At 38.3% G+C, this 16,037-nt stretch overlaps 2 protein-coding genes across 5 annotated transcripts; both read right to left on the bottom strand.

Annotated features, from left to right (window-relative positions):
- Window positions 1-2,866: 2,866 nt before the first annotated feature.
- LOC130731287 (sec-independent protein translocase protein TATA, chloroplastic-like) lies at window positions 2,867-5,039 on the bottom strand. Its single transcript, XM_057583524.1, has 2 exons — window positions 4,682-5,039; window positions 2,867-3,100 (listed from the first exon to the last, which is right to left on the bottom strand). Exons 1-2 carry the CDS (start codon window positions 4,991-4,993, stop codon window positions 2,969-2,971), a joined length of 444 nt encoding a protein of 147 aa, XP_057439507.1. The 5' UTR covers window positions 4,994-5,039; the 3' UTR covers window positions 2,867-2,968.
- Window positions 5,040-8,310: 3,271 nt separating this feature from the next.
- On the bottom strand, window positions 8,311-12,122 carry LOC130731286 (light-inducible protein CPRF2-like). 4 transcript variants are annotated; one of them, XM_057583520.1, is made up of 6 exons: window positions 11,629-12,118; window positions 10,578-10,674; window positions 10,171-10,381; window positions 9,706-9,796; window positions 9,474-9,599; window positions 8,311-8,989 (listed from the first exon to the last, which is right to left on the bottom strand). In XM_057583520.1, exons 1-6 carry the CDS (start codon window positions 11,944-11,946, stop codon window positions 8,591-8,593), a joined length of 1,242 nt encoding a protein of 413 aa, XP_057439503.1. In that variant the 5' UTR covers window positions 11,947-12,118; the 3' UTR covers window positions 8,311-8,590. The 4 variants fall into 4 exon arrangements, with proteins under 4 accessions (XP_057439503.1, XP_057439504.1, XP_057439505.1 ...); XM_057583521.1 differs by having other exon boundaries at window positions 9,706-9,781; window positions 11,629-12,116; XM_057583522.1 differs by lacking the exon at window positions 9,474-9,599 and having other exon boundaries at window positions 11,629-12,122.
- Window positions 12,123-16,037: the final 3,915 nt, after the last annotated feature.

Genomic DNA, 16,037 nt, shown 5'->3' with positions numbered 1-16,037 from the left:
CAGCTAAATCAAGTAAAATAACAAACTACAATCAAGTAAATAAAAACGGAATAAATTATCTAAATAAACTAAATTTAATTATATCTAAATTAATTAGATTCAATCACTTAGATATTTGAATGTTTTGATAATAGGCCTATCAAAGAGTGTATAATAGTCGATAAAATTATGTCTTCAAATAACAAATTTTCTTCAACATTCATATTAAACAAAAACACCACACCACCAATGGAACCAATGGCCGATAGGATTAGCGATTTGCCGGAGGACGTTCTGATTCTCATTCTCTCGTTTCTTCCTACTGAAGATGTCATTGCCACAAGTCTTCTTTCAAAGAGGTGGAGGCCGCTTTGGCTTTCAGTCCCCACCCTTGATTTCGACAGGGGAAGATATGAACAACAACGTGAGAAACATCAGAGGTGGTGCTGCTTTGCCGATTTTGTATGGACAACCATTCATGCACGAGGTTCGCACCAACTGATTAAAAAGTTTCGCCTCCTCACAACGGTGTATAATAGGTATGAACACCGTGAGAAGCGATGGTTGAGACCGTTGAGCAAAGCAATACAATGTGGAGTCGAGAACGTTGAAGTCAAGTGTTACCCTTCATTCGATTTGCCGACCAACATCTTCAGCTGCACAACACTTGTTGCTCTCAAGTTGACATGGGCATCTTTTAAAAATAAAAATGGCCTTTCTTCTGTTAACCTTCCATCCCTTAAAACCCTGCATTTGACAAATGTTGTCTTTTCAAAGCCTCAACATTTTATGGAGTTTCTTCATGGATGTCCAATTCTTGAAATTCTGGAAGCAAATTATGTACACTTCGATAGCTTCTCAATTCAGGGGAAATTCAAAAGTTTGCCTAAGTTGGTCAGAGCAAAGGTTTGTGGACTTCATATTCCCCTGAAAGTTTTTTCTAATGTGAAGTTTCTGAGCTTGGACCAGGTTTGTATATGTAAAGGAGAACAATGTTTAGTCTGTTATTTCATTTTTTATTTGTGTAGACCCCGGAAAATGTTACTAATACTTGTGATAATTTCTCTTTACAACTCTTGCAGTGGCATAAAGACATTCCTATGTTTCCCAATTTAATTCATCTGGAGCTCATCTCTGCTGGAGGTCATGTTCAACTTAAATGGAATTCAGTGCTGGATATACTCAATTATAGCCCTAACCTTCAAACATTTTCCCTTGATTTGCCATATTCATTTTGTCAGGATTGGCTAAACCCTCAATTTGTTCCTGAATGCTTTTCTTCACAGCTCACAAAGTGCGATTTTAAAATTTATTCAAGCAGAGCAAATCAGATGACATTTGCCAAGTATGTTATGCAAAACTCAACATCCTTACGTACCATGACAATAATTTGCAGCAGTTATCTTCACGAGAATGATCATCATAAAAAGGAATTAGATCTTAAAAAGGAATTAGCTCATAAAAAGGAATTAACCTCATGCCCAAGGACCTGCGAACTTTTACTTCAGTAATAGATATGGCTGTTATTATTCCTAGTCTTAGATGACTACATTGTAATTAGTTCTACGTACGGCTGGTTTTGGTGCTTTTGAAGTACATGAACTTTGTCTCTAGTTATAAAACTTTGAGTTATATCGTTGTTTACTTACTCCTTCTCATGTAATTGTTTGGAAAGTTGCTGATCAAGGTAAATTTTGGATATTTGGAAATGTAACACACTTAAATATGAATAGATTTTTAAATTAGCTGTTTGGATGTGTATCCTTGTTAGTCTTAACTCTTTTTATTTAACATAACTGCCTTTGCTTTGACGTAATGTACCTTAGTTCATCTATCAGGTTCTCTGTTTTGTCATTGTTCTAACAATTCTTTTTTATCCATTGGTTCTGACTATTGAAACAGCTATGGTGAACAATGTTTTAATATATTTAAGCTAATTTTTCATGACTTATATTTATGTCATTTGGACCAAATATTATGGATAGAAAATATTCTAGGCCGAGCTGGGTTTGATTACATTTGGATGCTAGGCCGAACATGATTCAGCTGAGTCTCTCTAGTACCAGAACTTCTATACTGTCATGAGTACAGTATCAGCAGGGGATCAAACTTACTAAAGGCTTAATACTATTATGGAAATTAATACTAGAACAGGAAATTTACTTACTTACAAGCTTTCTATTATCTTGTCACGTTTTGCATGTCAACTTGTTTCGCAAAATGTCTAATTGTTTGCGTAAAAGTAAACAAAAGGCTGTTTGTGGCTTACTTCATGAAGTAAAACACCAGGAATGATATCAGTTACTTGGATATTGTGAGGGCCTATGTACATTTAACAACCATGCACTTGTTGGGGAGGGAAAGATACACAAAAAGATAAGAGGGGAGCAAATGTAAGAAAGTATAGTCATCACATCAGGTAATATTATTAACTCCAAAAAAGCACGTTAGGGTTTGTGTGGAGGAAGATGCAGGTTTCTTATGTCGAATAGAAGACCTTCACCTGGTTAAAGAAGGACTCTTCTTTATTTGTTCTTAGAAAACAAGTGGAAGTTAGAAATCCCCTCTCCCACTAGTTTTCTTAAAGGACTAAATTAGAAAGTGATAACTTCCTTCCTCATTTTATTTTCTATACATCTCTTTTCTATCCACGAGCAGTCAAAGACGAGTTTAATACTGCTATCAACAAGGCTATGTCCTCATATTTGCTAATGAATCTACAATAATTCAAGGAATAGATCACCCGGTAGCCATAGTGAAGATGAAACCCGAATAATAGTATCGTTCACTCCATTATTTTCTTGTATGGGCAACATCCATGTCTACCAGCCGATATATCAATCTTTTATCTTAAAGTTTGGTCAATTTAACGGATGAGAGACAGAAATACTAAATTAACATATCTTACTTATGGAAAAGTGGTTTCCTTTAAATGCATAATGTCAGGGTGAAAATTTGATACCTACTCATAACATAAGTTCTACAAATCTCATACGCTCTCCTTAGAACTAGACACCTCAGTTTCTTGCTTCTCCTGTTCGCTCACAGCAAGAGGTTCCTCAGATTGCCCTCCAATGGAATCAGGTTCCTTTTTAAGCTCGGTCTCAAATTCCTTTGCTGCCTATAAGATTTGCATAATATAGTAAATGCTAAATAAGAATATAAGCCATCAAGAAAATATTGAACAGTTAGTAGATGACAACATCACATTCATTGATTCACATTAAACTCAATGCTAGAATCCAAAATTTTGCCAGCTTGAGTGCATGAAGAGTTCTTACTTAGTAGGGAATTTATCCAAACCCATTAGCGGATGCTAATCATGGATATTAGGGGATGATTACATGTTAACATAAAAGCTGAGGAATACACTTTCCACAGTTTAAAACCTGTTTAGTTTCTTGAATGAATTGTTCCATTTTTTTCACCTCCTATTTTTGATTGATCATTTATAAACAGGCCTTCATCAACCCATGAGACTTGCTGGAGCATTAACAGTTAAATCATATGCGCATAAAAGTCCTATGAGAGGTATATAAAGCATATTTGATGCACATTAAGGTACACTAGAAGCAGAATAGAACAACACAAGTATCTAAGTCAGAGCACACCCTTTTGTTTTGTCTATTGTTTGATGGCCCATCGACAGTACAAATATTAGGAAAGGTCTCGAGAAAGGTACAAGGAGAAGAAAGGATGAAGGGCAAGGATTGAGGGACAGAAAGGTCTCGAGAAAAAGAGCTATCATGAAAAGGAAAAAAAAATTATTTTTAATAACTTTTGGATGATATTGTATGTGGTTATTTGGTGAACAAAAAGTTAACCATCAGTTTATTGAATAAAAAAATTTAAGAGTTCTGTCCTATACATCTTTTGTTTGGTTCTATCTCAAGAGTCATATGACCGTCATCTTGAAAATCAAACATAGTATTTGATAATCGACTAGAGATATAGCCAAAATAGCACTGTTGGACAATCCTCACATTATAAGTTAGCTTTTGGCAGAGTTAGACTCAGCTCAAATTCAAGATGGTATAAGAGCCTGTCCAAAATCTCATATAGGAGGACTACTCACAGCTGTCCAAAGAATAACCTAACCACACAACTTTCCCAGTGCAACTACCAAAAAATTCCTACAATCTTCACACTCTATCCCAAATTCAAGACATAGAACAACTACTTTGAACTGCTAAGTGCTACATCTTTTTTCTGTAAAACATAGCCTACAAAGTGACTCCAATACAGAGTTTCAGTTTTTTAGATAAATTTGAGCTACTAAGCCAGTAGGGGCCTAAGATGTCAGTCTTCTTCTAGAATTCCTTGATGAAAAGTTCATGCAAAACAGGGAATCAGTTTGAGCCACTAAATTGGAAGCTGGTTAAAGCAGTAAGGCACAAAACAAGGATCACATTGGGCAGTCACTGTACTAACAAGTTTAGTATGAACATTCAGTACAGACTTTCATTCGTTTAAATTAAACTTTCAGATATTGCATGGGATAGCAACAACAAAGAAAACCCTATGCATATTCAATGCAATTCACCAAAAAATGCAAGGAAAAAAACACCTTTAGCAACTTTTCAATGACCCTTTATGCAGAATTACAAGTATAAATTTCTCAAGAAGCAAAATGACTTCAATTTCAAATTTGTAAAACTGTAAATCCAATTTCAATGAACGAAGAGAGGGAAGGAAGAGGAACCTGTTGGAAGCTCTTGAGAGTTTTGCCGATGCTGCGACCGACTTCAGGCAACTTCTTGGGTCCAAAAACGATGGCGGCGACGCCGGCGATGACGACGAGTTCGGGAACGCCGAGGCCAAACAAGGCGTTGCAAGTGAGAGCAGTACCTTTGTTTCTCCGTCGTGGAGTGGTGGTGATGGGTGGTGCTACGCTTGCAATGGAACGAAATGAAGAAGAGAAAGCGAGGTTGTTAACAGAGGAAGGTCTTGTGATTGGGATTGAAGAAGAAGAAGATGAGGGAAACGAAACACAGCTCATCATCATCATCTCCATCTCGTTTGGTTCTCTTGCCTATGCTTGTGGCTAGGATATTTTTTCAAGAAAACTATATAGTATATATTATTTTCCTATACACAAAAAAAAACTATATAGTATATATAAATCTCTGTTATTTTTCCTTTTTTCTGGATTTTACTCATTACATGTGAAAAATATCATCACAGTCGACAACTATGAGACTAATCTCCTGAGATTCTGATTTGTGTGTGTTAAGTGATAAGTCACATAATTGTATGGACCACATAATGATAAGGGCATTAGTTTTAACACCCCCCTTATTAATCCCACACCATCTTTTATTTTCTAAATTCCCTTAATACCCTCTCTTATAAAGAGATAATCAAAGTGTGATAGTATTTTCACACCTACTAACTGTGAAACATTTTTTTCACACTCAATGAGTGTGAAAAGATTTCACACCCACTAAGTGTGAAACGCTTAAAACGAAAGGAAGAATGTGAAGAAAGAATGAACATACTCGATTCACACAATTGTGTTTCACACCCTTGAGTGTGAAACACAATTCAGTTTCGCACTCAATATCAGGATCGGAGTGTGAATGGACCAACTGTTGAGGATTTTATTTTCAATTTTAAATTTTTCGTTTCTTTAGAATTAGATTTCACACTCAAGTGTGTAAAACATTTTCAAATTTCACACTCAAGAGTGTGAGTTATTGAACTGTTAATAATTTCTTAAAATTTTCTTTTTGTTTTTTTATATTTTCATTTCACACTCAAGAGTGTGAAGGAAACAACTGTTAAGAATTTTATTTTTAATTTTAAATATTTCGTTTTTTATAATTAAATTCCACACTCAAGTGTGTGAAACATTTTCAAATTTCACACTCAAGAGTGTGAGTTATTGAACTGTTAATAATTTTATTTTTAAAAATAATTTTTGGTTTTTTTATATTTTAATTTCACACTCAAGAGTGTGAAATATTTTCAAATTTTACCCTCAAAGTGAGAAGGAACCAACTGTTAAGAATTTTATTTTCAATTTTAAATATTTCATTTTTTATAATTAAATTTCACATTCAAGAGTGCGAAAAATGCAAGCTCACACCCTAATGTCAAACTTTCCCTTGTATGGTTTGAATTTACCACCCTGCTCACACCCTAATGTCAAACTTTCCTTCCCGTTCAAGGTTCCATAGTCAGACCTTATCATAATAACAACAAAGTCATTGTTCTTCCCCACCAACTGAGCCCAATCAAAGACTTTCATGCGGATTTTGGAATTTCAACAAACAACAAACACGGTTAGCTTATTATTTAATAAAGTCAATAAATTATTTATATCATATTAAGCACATGAGATATGTGATATTTTATCAGTGGTGAAGGCTTCTGTACAATCTACCATAACAACATGAGATAATACATTCATGTCATCTATTGCATTCATTAAATCTTCATCCTCCTTCAATATGTGACCCCATTCTTTCATATCATCAACTTCATTATCTACTTCTTTCACATGATCCACCTTGATATGATCCCCTTCAGCCACATTATCGACTTTCTCAATGAGCACATGAGACATGATTAGCTATCCTGATATGAAAAAGGGTAAAAATCAAAATGAAAAATTCACAAACAAGTAAATTTCACACTTTTGAGTGGGAACGGAACAACTAGTTCCCACTCCAAAGTGTGAACTGCAAACCAAATTCACACTCTAAAGTGTGAAATACGAACAACAGTGATAAAATGAAATTTTCACACTTACTAACTATGAAACATTTTCACACTCAGTGTTTCACACTCACTGAGTGTGAACCCTTAAAACGAAAGGAAGAAGGTGAAGAGAGAATGAACATACCTCAGTTAACACTTACAAAGTATGAAATGTTTTCACATATATTAAGTGTGAAAAGTGGCAACGAAGAAAACTATGAGATGAGAGTAAAAGGGAAGGGTGGTGACAGGGGTGCACATGAGTTGGATTTGATGGATTTTTGTCAAAATAAAATCCGAACCGATCAAAATTGTCTGGGTTGGGTTGGGTTGGATTTCACGAATTTCATCTTCGGACCCGATCCGAACCAACCCGACGAAGTTTGGATTGGGTTGGATGGATTTATTGGATCACTATATTAAAATAATAATATACCTGAAATATTAAAAAATCTTGCAAAAATTATTATAAATTCATAAAAAGTTATAAAAAAATACTAAATATGTTATAATACTAAATAGCATGAAAAAGACACAAAAAGTTATAGAAATAATACCACATAAATGACATATAATCAAATATCATGAAAACATAAAACTTCATTACCAAATGACATAAAACAATCTAATACAAATAGTATCTAAAAAGTGAAAAAAACACTAAATGTCATGCCATGACACTTAGAACTTAGATTTCTCCAACATGCCAAATAACTATATATAAACATTTAACAAATAACTACGAACAAATACTCTAAGTTCAAATATGACAAATAACTACAAATACTTAAGTCTCAAAGTTTCAAAAAGTCATCACTCCGACACTAGCACTCCAAGTATGAGTAAAATTATAAAAATTATGATTATATGTATGGATTCTGGGTTGGGTTGGATGGATTTGAACTGAATCCGAAATCCGATCCGAACTTGGTTGGGTTGTAGTAAAATCTATCCGACTAACCCGATTGCCCGATCCAACCCGCATTTTTTCTATTTGATCGGATTGGGTTGGGCGGGTTCATTGGATTTACCCGGCCCATGTTCACCCATGGTGTGACAAACAAAAATGATGGTAGTGATAAGGTAGGCAAATGGATATGTTTGGAATGAAATTAAATTTTAAAGGGTATATGAGACATTTTGATTCATAAAGGAGGGTGGGGGATTAATTGAGGGGGTGTTAAAACTAATGCCCTAATGATAATAGTTGTAGGAGAAGTAACTTATTATGGTTTTGTGTCGAGACGAGTAGAAATAATTTTATACTAACAAAAAATTTAGAGAATTCTAGAGTATGATTTTGACTTAAATGTGAATTTTGATTGAGTTTCCAAACACTATCTAACTAGTGGACTTTCAAATTTCCTTCCAATGAAAAGAAAATATTTTTCAAATGTAGATGCTAGATTATGGTTGCGTATTGGACACATTGAGTTAATGATATAAAGATGATATTGGCTGTATAATAATGATGACAGTGGTATAACTGACAAGTTCCATTGGAGCTGTTGAGGAGTGTTACTTCTATTAATTGCAGTTTAGAGAACAACCCAGTGTCCTCATCATTTAAAGCACCAAATGATAAACCATATGCATACTGCCACTAAGCATGACAATAACATTAGGAAATGAAGCACACAATATCCAATTTGGATAAAGCAAACTCTACCAAGTACCAACAACAGTCAACTTGCTCAAGATTATGTACATGAGATTGATTAACAATATAGTCAACAAGAATAAACCTTCAGTTGCAAGTAGTAAAATAATTTATAGCATGTTTGAATCAGCTTGTATTTTGCTTAGAATCAATTCTGACACCCAGATACTACTAACAGAAACTTCTTTTCACAATTGGTTCTGGTTTCGGACATGTGAAGGCATAATTCGATTCAGCTATTCTATTCTATTACTGTTCTCCATTATTTAGAGGTCCACGTGAATCCGTACCACTGCGAATCCGCTTCTGAAGATGTTCCAAGCTAGCCACCCTTGGTAGGGAACTTGTTCTCCCCATTTTGTTCCCACTTACCACTGTTGCTGCACTGTTCTGTTGCACACTTTCAACAGAAGAAATGCCTCCTAATCCATTATTGTTGACTCTCAGATGACTGGATGCAATATGACTAGAAGTGGGTCGACATAGATGATGATTTGGGTCTTCTTGCACAGGAACAGACGCATCAGCTGATGCCTCAGAAGGGTTTTCATCAAACAATGACATTCCCATTGATGATATCTCAGCCATGCCATTGAATATTGGATTCAAGCCTGTAACTCTTTTGACAGTCTCTTCAGCCATCTTCACCTGAAAAAGAGAACAGCATGGAGGGAAATGACAAACATGAGAGATAGTAATCAATACACATGAATCAATGCTACTTTCTTTTCAATAATAGCATGTTTGAAAATTCTTCTACAATTGATTCTTAAGCCAGAATAGATTCTGTAGAGAAGCTCATGTGAGTAGCTACTAAGTGCCAAAAGCTTCCAGGTGTCAAAATTGATTCGGAGGAAAAATAAGTTAATCGAAACATACTATTAGTTTGTCTCCATATTAAAAAAGACGACATCCTGGTTTAGCAGCATGTCATAAACCAATTACTTCAAAGCTTACGTTGGTGGGTGAAAGCACATGAATGATTCTTATATTATATCTCTAACATTCACAATCCTCACCCTGCCACCATAACCAATCCTTGGGAACTAGTTAGCATGAGCCAGTAGGTTCCTTATAACAGGTTTCACTGAAAAAGCCTGGTATAGGTAAATACTCTCAGCAAGTAATTTACCTTTGCTCTTAATGTTTCAACATCAGCTTTTAGTACTCTGTTGTCAACAGCAGCATTACTGAATTTCTGACTTACGTCAGTTAAGCGCTTCAACAATGAAGAATTCTCACCTCTTAACTCAGAGACCTAAGATGGAATATAGGTCAGAAAACATATACTTATTTGAAAAACTAACATGGAGGCAGAGAGAGGAGAGGGCAGAAGAAGTTGGATCTAGAAGAACTATGCACACCTGTGTCTCAAGCTCAGTTAAATGAGCCTGTTTTCTTCTTCTTGAGCGTCTGGCAGACTCTCTATTAGAAAGCATCCTGAAAGATAAAGTACTAAGGCACTAAATTAAACAAGGCACAGTTTGTACCTGAATTCAATAAAATAAATGTTTTCTAATAAAGAAAAGAATGTAAAGAATAAATCTTTGGATAAAATGTGAGGAGGCATATCGTAATCGCTTGAACGTTAACTATAATACTTATGCAACTTTTCTTCACAACAGTAGTACTGATGAGTTTGAATATGAGTGGATTAAGATCTTCTGTTCCTGTTTGGTGTCAAAGTACTATATGCTTATGTATATATGTGGACCCACAACTTAAATTTTCTGGATCCGTCCGTTTCACGTTAAAGATCTAATATGATTAGGGAATCATTAATGTTTTCTATGCCAAACACATTGAAAATATTCCGTGACTATCATTACCTCCTTACTCTTTTTGCATCAGCAGGGTTCATGTTTCCGGTCATGTTAATCTCTCCCTCAGCATCATCATCATCTGACAGTTCTTTTGATGATCCACTTGTTGTTGACCTGATTGCAACAGCAGGTTTGATTTGCATGGTAGGAACCCCAATTGGTACATTCACATCTTTATTTTGTAATTTAGATGCATCATTTCCAGAAGGGCCAGATTCTACATACAAAATACAAATACAGATATAACTTTTTTCTGTTAGGAGAGAAAAAAAAAATTCAACCTCTAAAGCATTAGAAATTAAAAATTGTAGACCTAGGTTTTGCATTCACCCTATTCATGCAGCTTCTAATACCCAATAATTTATTATACACAGGCTTCATGAACACATCCAAATTTATATATGGAATCAAACCTTTTAGAGTAGCCCCAGCAACAATTTCAGAAGGATTAGATGCCCGTGATCCATTTTCAGGAAGAGTGGCAAGATCCTGAGATTTGACCAAAGATCCCTATGGTCATCAGTAGAAGAAAACGTTAGATACTTGTTCAACTCACTTGGAAAAGAGGACAGAAATGGGGGAACTGTAACCTAATATTAAACCAGGTAATAGTTATAGATCATGAATAAATCCAACTTTGAAGAATATGAGCATTCAAATGCAGAAAGTCAAAGAAAAATAATGTGACCGAGTCCTTAAATGGAAGTACTTGCATTTGCATATAGGCTATAGCATCTTAAATGGAGGAAGGGAAATAACGAAATCCAGAAATTCACATTGTTGGTGTGTGCTTCCCGCGTATAACACTTCATTGTCTGTGTCTGGAGTCGGAACTTCATAGATTTGACAATCAAAAGTTTTTTTTCTTAAATCTTTTCGCCATAAAGTGTTAATGGTTCACCAGTTAACATTCTAAGTAGCATAAAATTAATCTCAGGCTACACCAGACAGATCTCAGTGATCATAAGTTACTCCGGATCACTGAGGCTAATGTATTAACACAAAGTATATACATTATCAAAGTAATACTGACTAAATCCAACTTTATCAAAGTAACAAGAAAAATCTTTTTTTGCAATGCATTGCCATTGTAGACCTCAAAGCAGAAGTATTGTTCTGCTTCCTGCATACCTATTGGTTGAAAGAACAATCTTTTCATTTTTCAACCAAATTATAAATGGTCATTTGACTCTTTAAGGCCAAAAAAAAACCCTGTAAACACTGAACAGGTAAATATATCATGTCATAGTCATCTTTTGATTCTAATGAAACAACCCGATCGTATTACACAGAAAAATCATCATGCTTATTGATTTTGGACTAAGCATAATAACAAACAGCATGTGGGCTATAAGAATTGGCAAACACTTAGTTGCTCCAACCCCAGAAAGTATACATATCAAAGATGAAATTTGAACAGAAAAAATTCAAAAACAGAAAAATCATCAATCAAGGCATACATACCCGAGTCATAGCAACGGCGGCGCAAGCAAGATTGAGCTTGGTCTTGAGAATAGCATGATAATCCTCAGAATCAATAGGAACAGGAACAACAACACTAGGATCATTTTTGAGTTTGACGTCAACCATAGAAGAAGAGGAAGAGGAAGAAGGAGAAGTAGAAGAACAAGGTTGTTCAGCCGCCACAGAAGAAGAAGCCTCCTTCAGAAACTGCTGAAAAGCCCACTCTGAAGTACTCCGGTTCATCTTCCCCGGTTCATCCTTCCCCACCGACGACCAATACTCCTCCGTTATCTCCTCCACTGAAAACACCCTCTCCATTTCTACCCTGTTTCTCTGTTCTTTCTAACAAAGACACTCAAATAAATATTGTACTGTGTTATAGTGATTTTCAACAAGGTGATTTGAAAAGATTTCAAAACCGCGTTGTGTTGTGTTGTACTAGGATCATGTCTTGATTGTCTTCAATCACCACACAAATCTAGGAGTAACAAAACAATCAATCACGTTTTTAAAATGAATATTAAAATGAAAATGTGACATGGCATTACGTGGTAGCCTCATCCAGTTTGGTTGGTCTTGTATTCTGCATTCTTATCCATATCTTACCCGTCTTTTCAATCCAAAGTTGCTTTCTTCTCAACCAACTTGTTGGTTGGTTGTTTCTATTTTTGGAATCAATCTATGAAGATCATGCTCATTTCGTTTTCCAATATCTTATTTCACACGTATAAAATTAATACTATATAGATGATTGAGTATCATGACTTTACATATTTGTTAATGTTGTATGAAATGAGGATCCATCTACAAAGAGAGTCCACTGGGTGTCCACTCTTTCAACCAGGTCTGGGGTCAACTCCACCACAAAATCAGCCAGTGACTGTGCGCCAACTGTGCCTCGCTTATCATATTGCAACCCATATTCAGATAATTCAACCGACCTGGCGACCAATCTACCTGACAAATCCGGCTTTTGTAACACTTGTCTCAGGGGCAAATCCGTTCGCACCTTCACTGGAAAGCTCTGAAAATAAGGTCTCAACCGCCGGGCGGTGACAAGGACCGCCAGTGCCGCCTTCTCAATTTTCTGGTATCTGATCTCTGCACCCTGGAGTGTGTGGCTAACAAAATAAACAATTCGCTGCTCGCCATCTATTTCCTGCAGTATCACAGAACTCAGAGCACTATCACTCACAGCAAAATACAAGTGCAGCGGGTGTCCCTGCATTGGTTTTGACAAGATTGGCGGTGATGACAGGAGTTCCTTGAGGCGAACAAAAGCTTCTTCACACTCCGCTGTCCACTCAAATGCAACATTTTTTCGAAGACACTTGAAAAAAGGGAAGGATCTATCACCAGACTTAGGAAGAAATCGAGATAAAGCTGTTATTCGCCCTGTTAAACGTTGGACCTCTTTCACATTAGAGGGGCTTTTCATCTGCTGAATCGCCTTGCATTTGTCTGGGTTTATCTCTATTCCTCTGGACGTGATCATGAAGCCTAAAAACTTGCCGCCCTGAACACCAAAAGAGCATTTCTCCGGGTTGAGGCGCATATTGTACTTCCTTATCTCGCCAAATGCTTCTTCCAGATCTTGATGATGGTCCAAGCCACGCGCTGATTTAACGATCATGTCATCAACATAAACTTTCATGTTTCTCCCAACCTGCCCAGCAAAAACCCTATCCATCAATCTTTGGTAAGTCGCCCCAGCATTCTTTAATCCAAACGGCATGGTGCGATAGCAATAGTTGACTCTGGCGGTCATGAAAGCCGTTTTGTCCTCGTCTGCCGGGTGCATGCGGATTTGATGATAACCAGAGTAAGCATCCATCAAGCTAAGCAGTTCGTTGCCCGAGGCACCATCAACGAGACCATCAATGCTGGGAAGGGGATAAGAATCCTTTGGGCATGCCTTGTTTAAGTCTGTGTAATCCACGCACATTCGCCATTTTCCATTCGCCTTCTTCACCATCACGACGTTCGCCAACCACGTCGGATATTTCACCTCCCTGATGAATTCTGCCGCCAGCAACTTGTCTACTTCCTGTTGAACCGCTTTTCCTTTCTCTCCGCCCAAATGCCGCCTGAGTTGTGAAACTGGCTTGACACTTGGATTCAATGCTAATCGATGGCAGATGAAGTTTGGATCAATTCCGGGCATATCCTTGCAGCTCCAAGCAAACAAATCTAAGTTCTCGCCTAGCAACTTTATCAGGCGCGTCTCCTGCTCGTCCGTCAATCTGGTCCCAATCTTCAAAGTGCGATCGCCAAACTTCAGCGCCTTTGTTTCCTCAATTGGCGTGGGCCTGTTCACTCGCCCCTCGCCACGTGGGTCAAGATTTTCATCCGAAGTTTCAATTTCATAACATCTGTGTCCGACCAACGCACTCTTCTTGCCATACAGGTTGAGGCAATTATTATAACATTCCCTCGCCATCTTCTGGTCAACCTTCAGCTTACCAACCCTTGCCATTGCTTAGTGGATACTTGACCGCCAAGTGGGATGTTGAAATTATAGCACAGAGGCGATTCAATGTATTTCGCCCAATGATGACATTATAAGATGCCACCACCTGGAGGACCAGATACCTTACCTTCAAAACCCTTGCACACTCATCTTCCCCGAATATTGTGTCTAGATCGATGAATCCTCGCACCATTACTTGCTCTCCTGCAAAACCCACCAAGGTTCCCGCATATGGAGTCAGATCATTGTCAGTCAGTCCCAACTTGTCAAATGTGTCGCCATAGATGATATCAGCTGAACTTCCCTGATCCAGGAGTACCCTTCTAACGTTGAAACTATTCAACCTTAATTGCACTACTATTGGGTCATCCTTGTGAGGTTTTATCCCCTCAAAGTCTGCCATCGAGATTGTTATGTCAGGGTGCACGAATCCGAAAGCAACTTCATGAACTGAATTAACTGCACGAATATGACGTTTCCGCGCCGCGTGGGTGTCGCCTCCACCGCCAAATCCTCCAGCGATGCTGTTTATGGTCCCTACTGGCGGTCCTGAGTGTTGGGCGAACGTGTCATCAGCCCCTTTTGTGGCGATAGCCGCTGATTCTTGCTTCTTCTCGTCCTTATTGTCTGTTCGCTCCTCCTCTCGCTTATCCGTTTTGTTGCGATCGCCATTGTAGCGCCACTCCTTTTGGCGATTTCCCCGATATTGTCCAGCACCAGAACGATTCTCCTCGCCCATCGCGCCTGAAGTGTCCCGCCCGAATCAACTTATCAATCTCCCGCTGCAAAGTCCAGCAGTCGTCCGTGTCATGCCCGATGGACCGATGGTATTCACACCACTTCTTGGGATTGGCGTCCCGTGGTTGATACTTTAGGGCCTCTGGCTCATCCACTAGATGTGTGTCCCTCGCCTCGCAGAGCATATCCGTTAAATCTGTGTTCATCACCATGTCAGCCTCCTCCCGCTGGCGATGAGACTTAGATTGCCAAGGCCGGCGTTGTTCATAATCATCGCGCCGTGGATACAACTGTGCCTTGGTCGGTTTCAGTACCGCCTTTCCTTTATCTTCTCTTTGCCGCTTGCCATCCCCCTTATCTTCGCCATCCTTATCTTTTTTCGCACGCTTGGGTGACGTGTCGCCTTTTTCCAGTTTCGCGCGCTTTCTTTTGAAAGCATCGTCCTCCTCGTCAAGAATATAAGTGCTAGCGCGAGCACGCATCTCTTCCATCGAACGTGTAGGCTTGCGTGTCAACTTGCTGTTCAACCTTCCCAGTAACAAACCATTCTTGAATGCTAGAGCACAGGCTCGAGGTTCCTCATCCTCTACCTTGACCGATGCAGCGCTGTACCTTGCCATGTACTCCTTCAGTGACTCTCCTTCTTGTTGGCGAATGTTGTATAGATCATTGATCGTCACCGGCTGATTCTTATTCGCGGAGAATTGCACTAGAAACTTGGATGAGAAGTCTCTGAAATTCGAAATCGATCCGCGCGGCAAAGTTGTGAACCATGCCATCGCCGTTGATTTGAAAGTCGATGGAAACATCCTGCATTTCACCGCGTCTGATGTCGCGATTATCACCATCTTCGTGTTGAAATACAGAAGATGATCCTTCGGATCAGAATCCCCGCTGTAAGAATCCAGAACCAGCGTTTTCATATTATCTGGAATCGCCACATTCTCAACGTCCTCCGAGAACGGACAGAACTCAGCTACGGAATCCCTTCTCTGCCTCAATCATCTTGTTGCTCGCGGCGGTAGAAATCTAACTGAGCTTGTAAATGCTCATTCCGCTGCTGGATGTCGCCAATGCTGCGCATCATATGGCGCCATTCCTCCTGCGTCACTGCCGGTTGTCGCTCCGGAGTAGGTGAATTCTCCGGTGAGCGCTCCGGAGATCCGATCTGCGAAGGCGATGGAGGAGGTGGTGGTGATGG

Source organism: Lotus japonicus, chromosome 1 (genome assembly GCF_012489685.1).
Source record: "Lotus japonicus ecotype B-129 chromosome 1, LjGifu_v1.2".
Taxonomy (NCBI): Eukaryota; Viridiplantae; Streptophyta; class Magnoliopsida; order Fabales; family Fabaceae; genus Lotus; species Lotus japonicus.
Note: the sequence above shows the minus strand (reverse complement) of the source record. Positions and strands in the feature narration are given on the sequence as shown.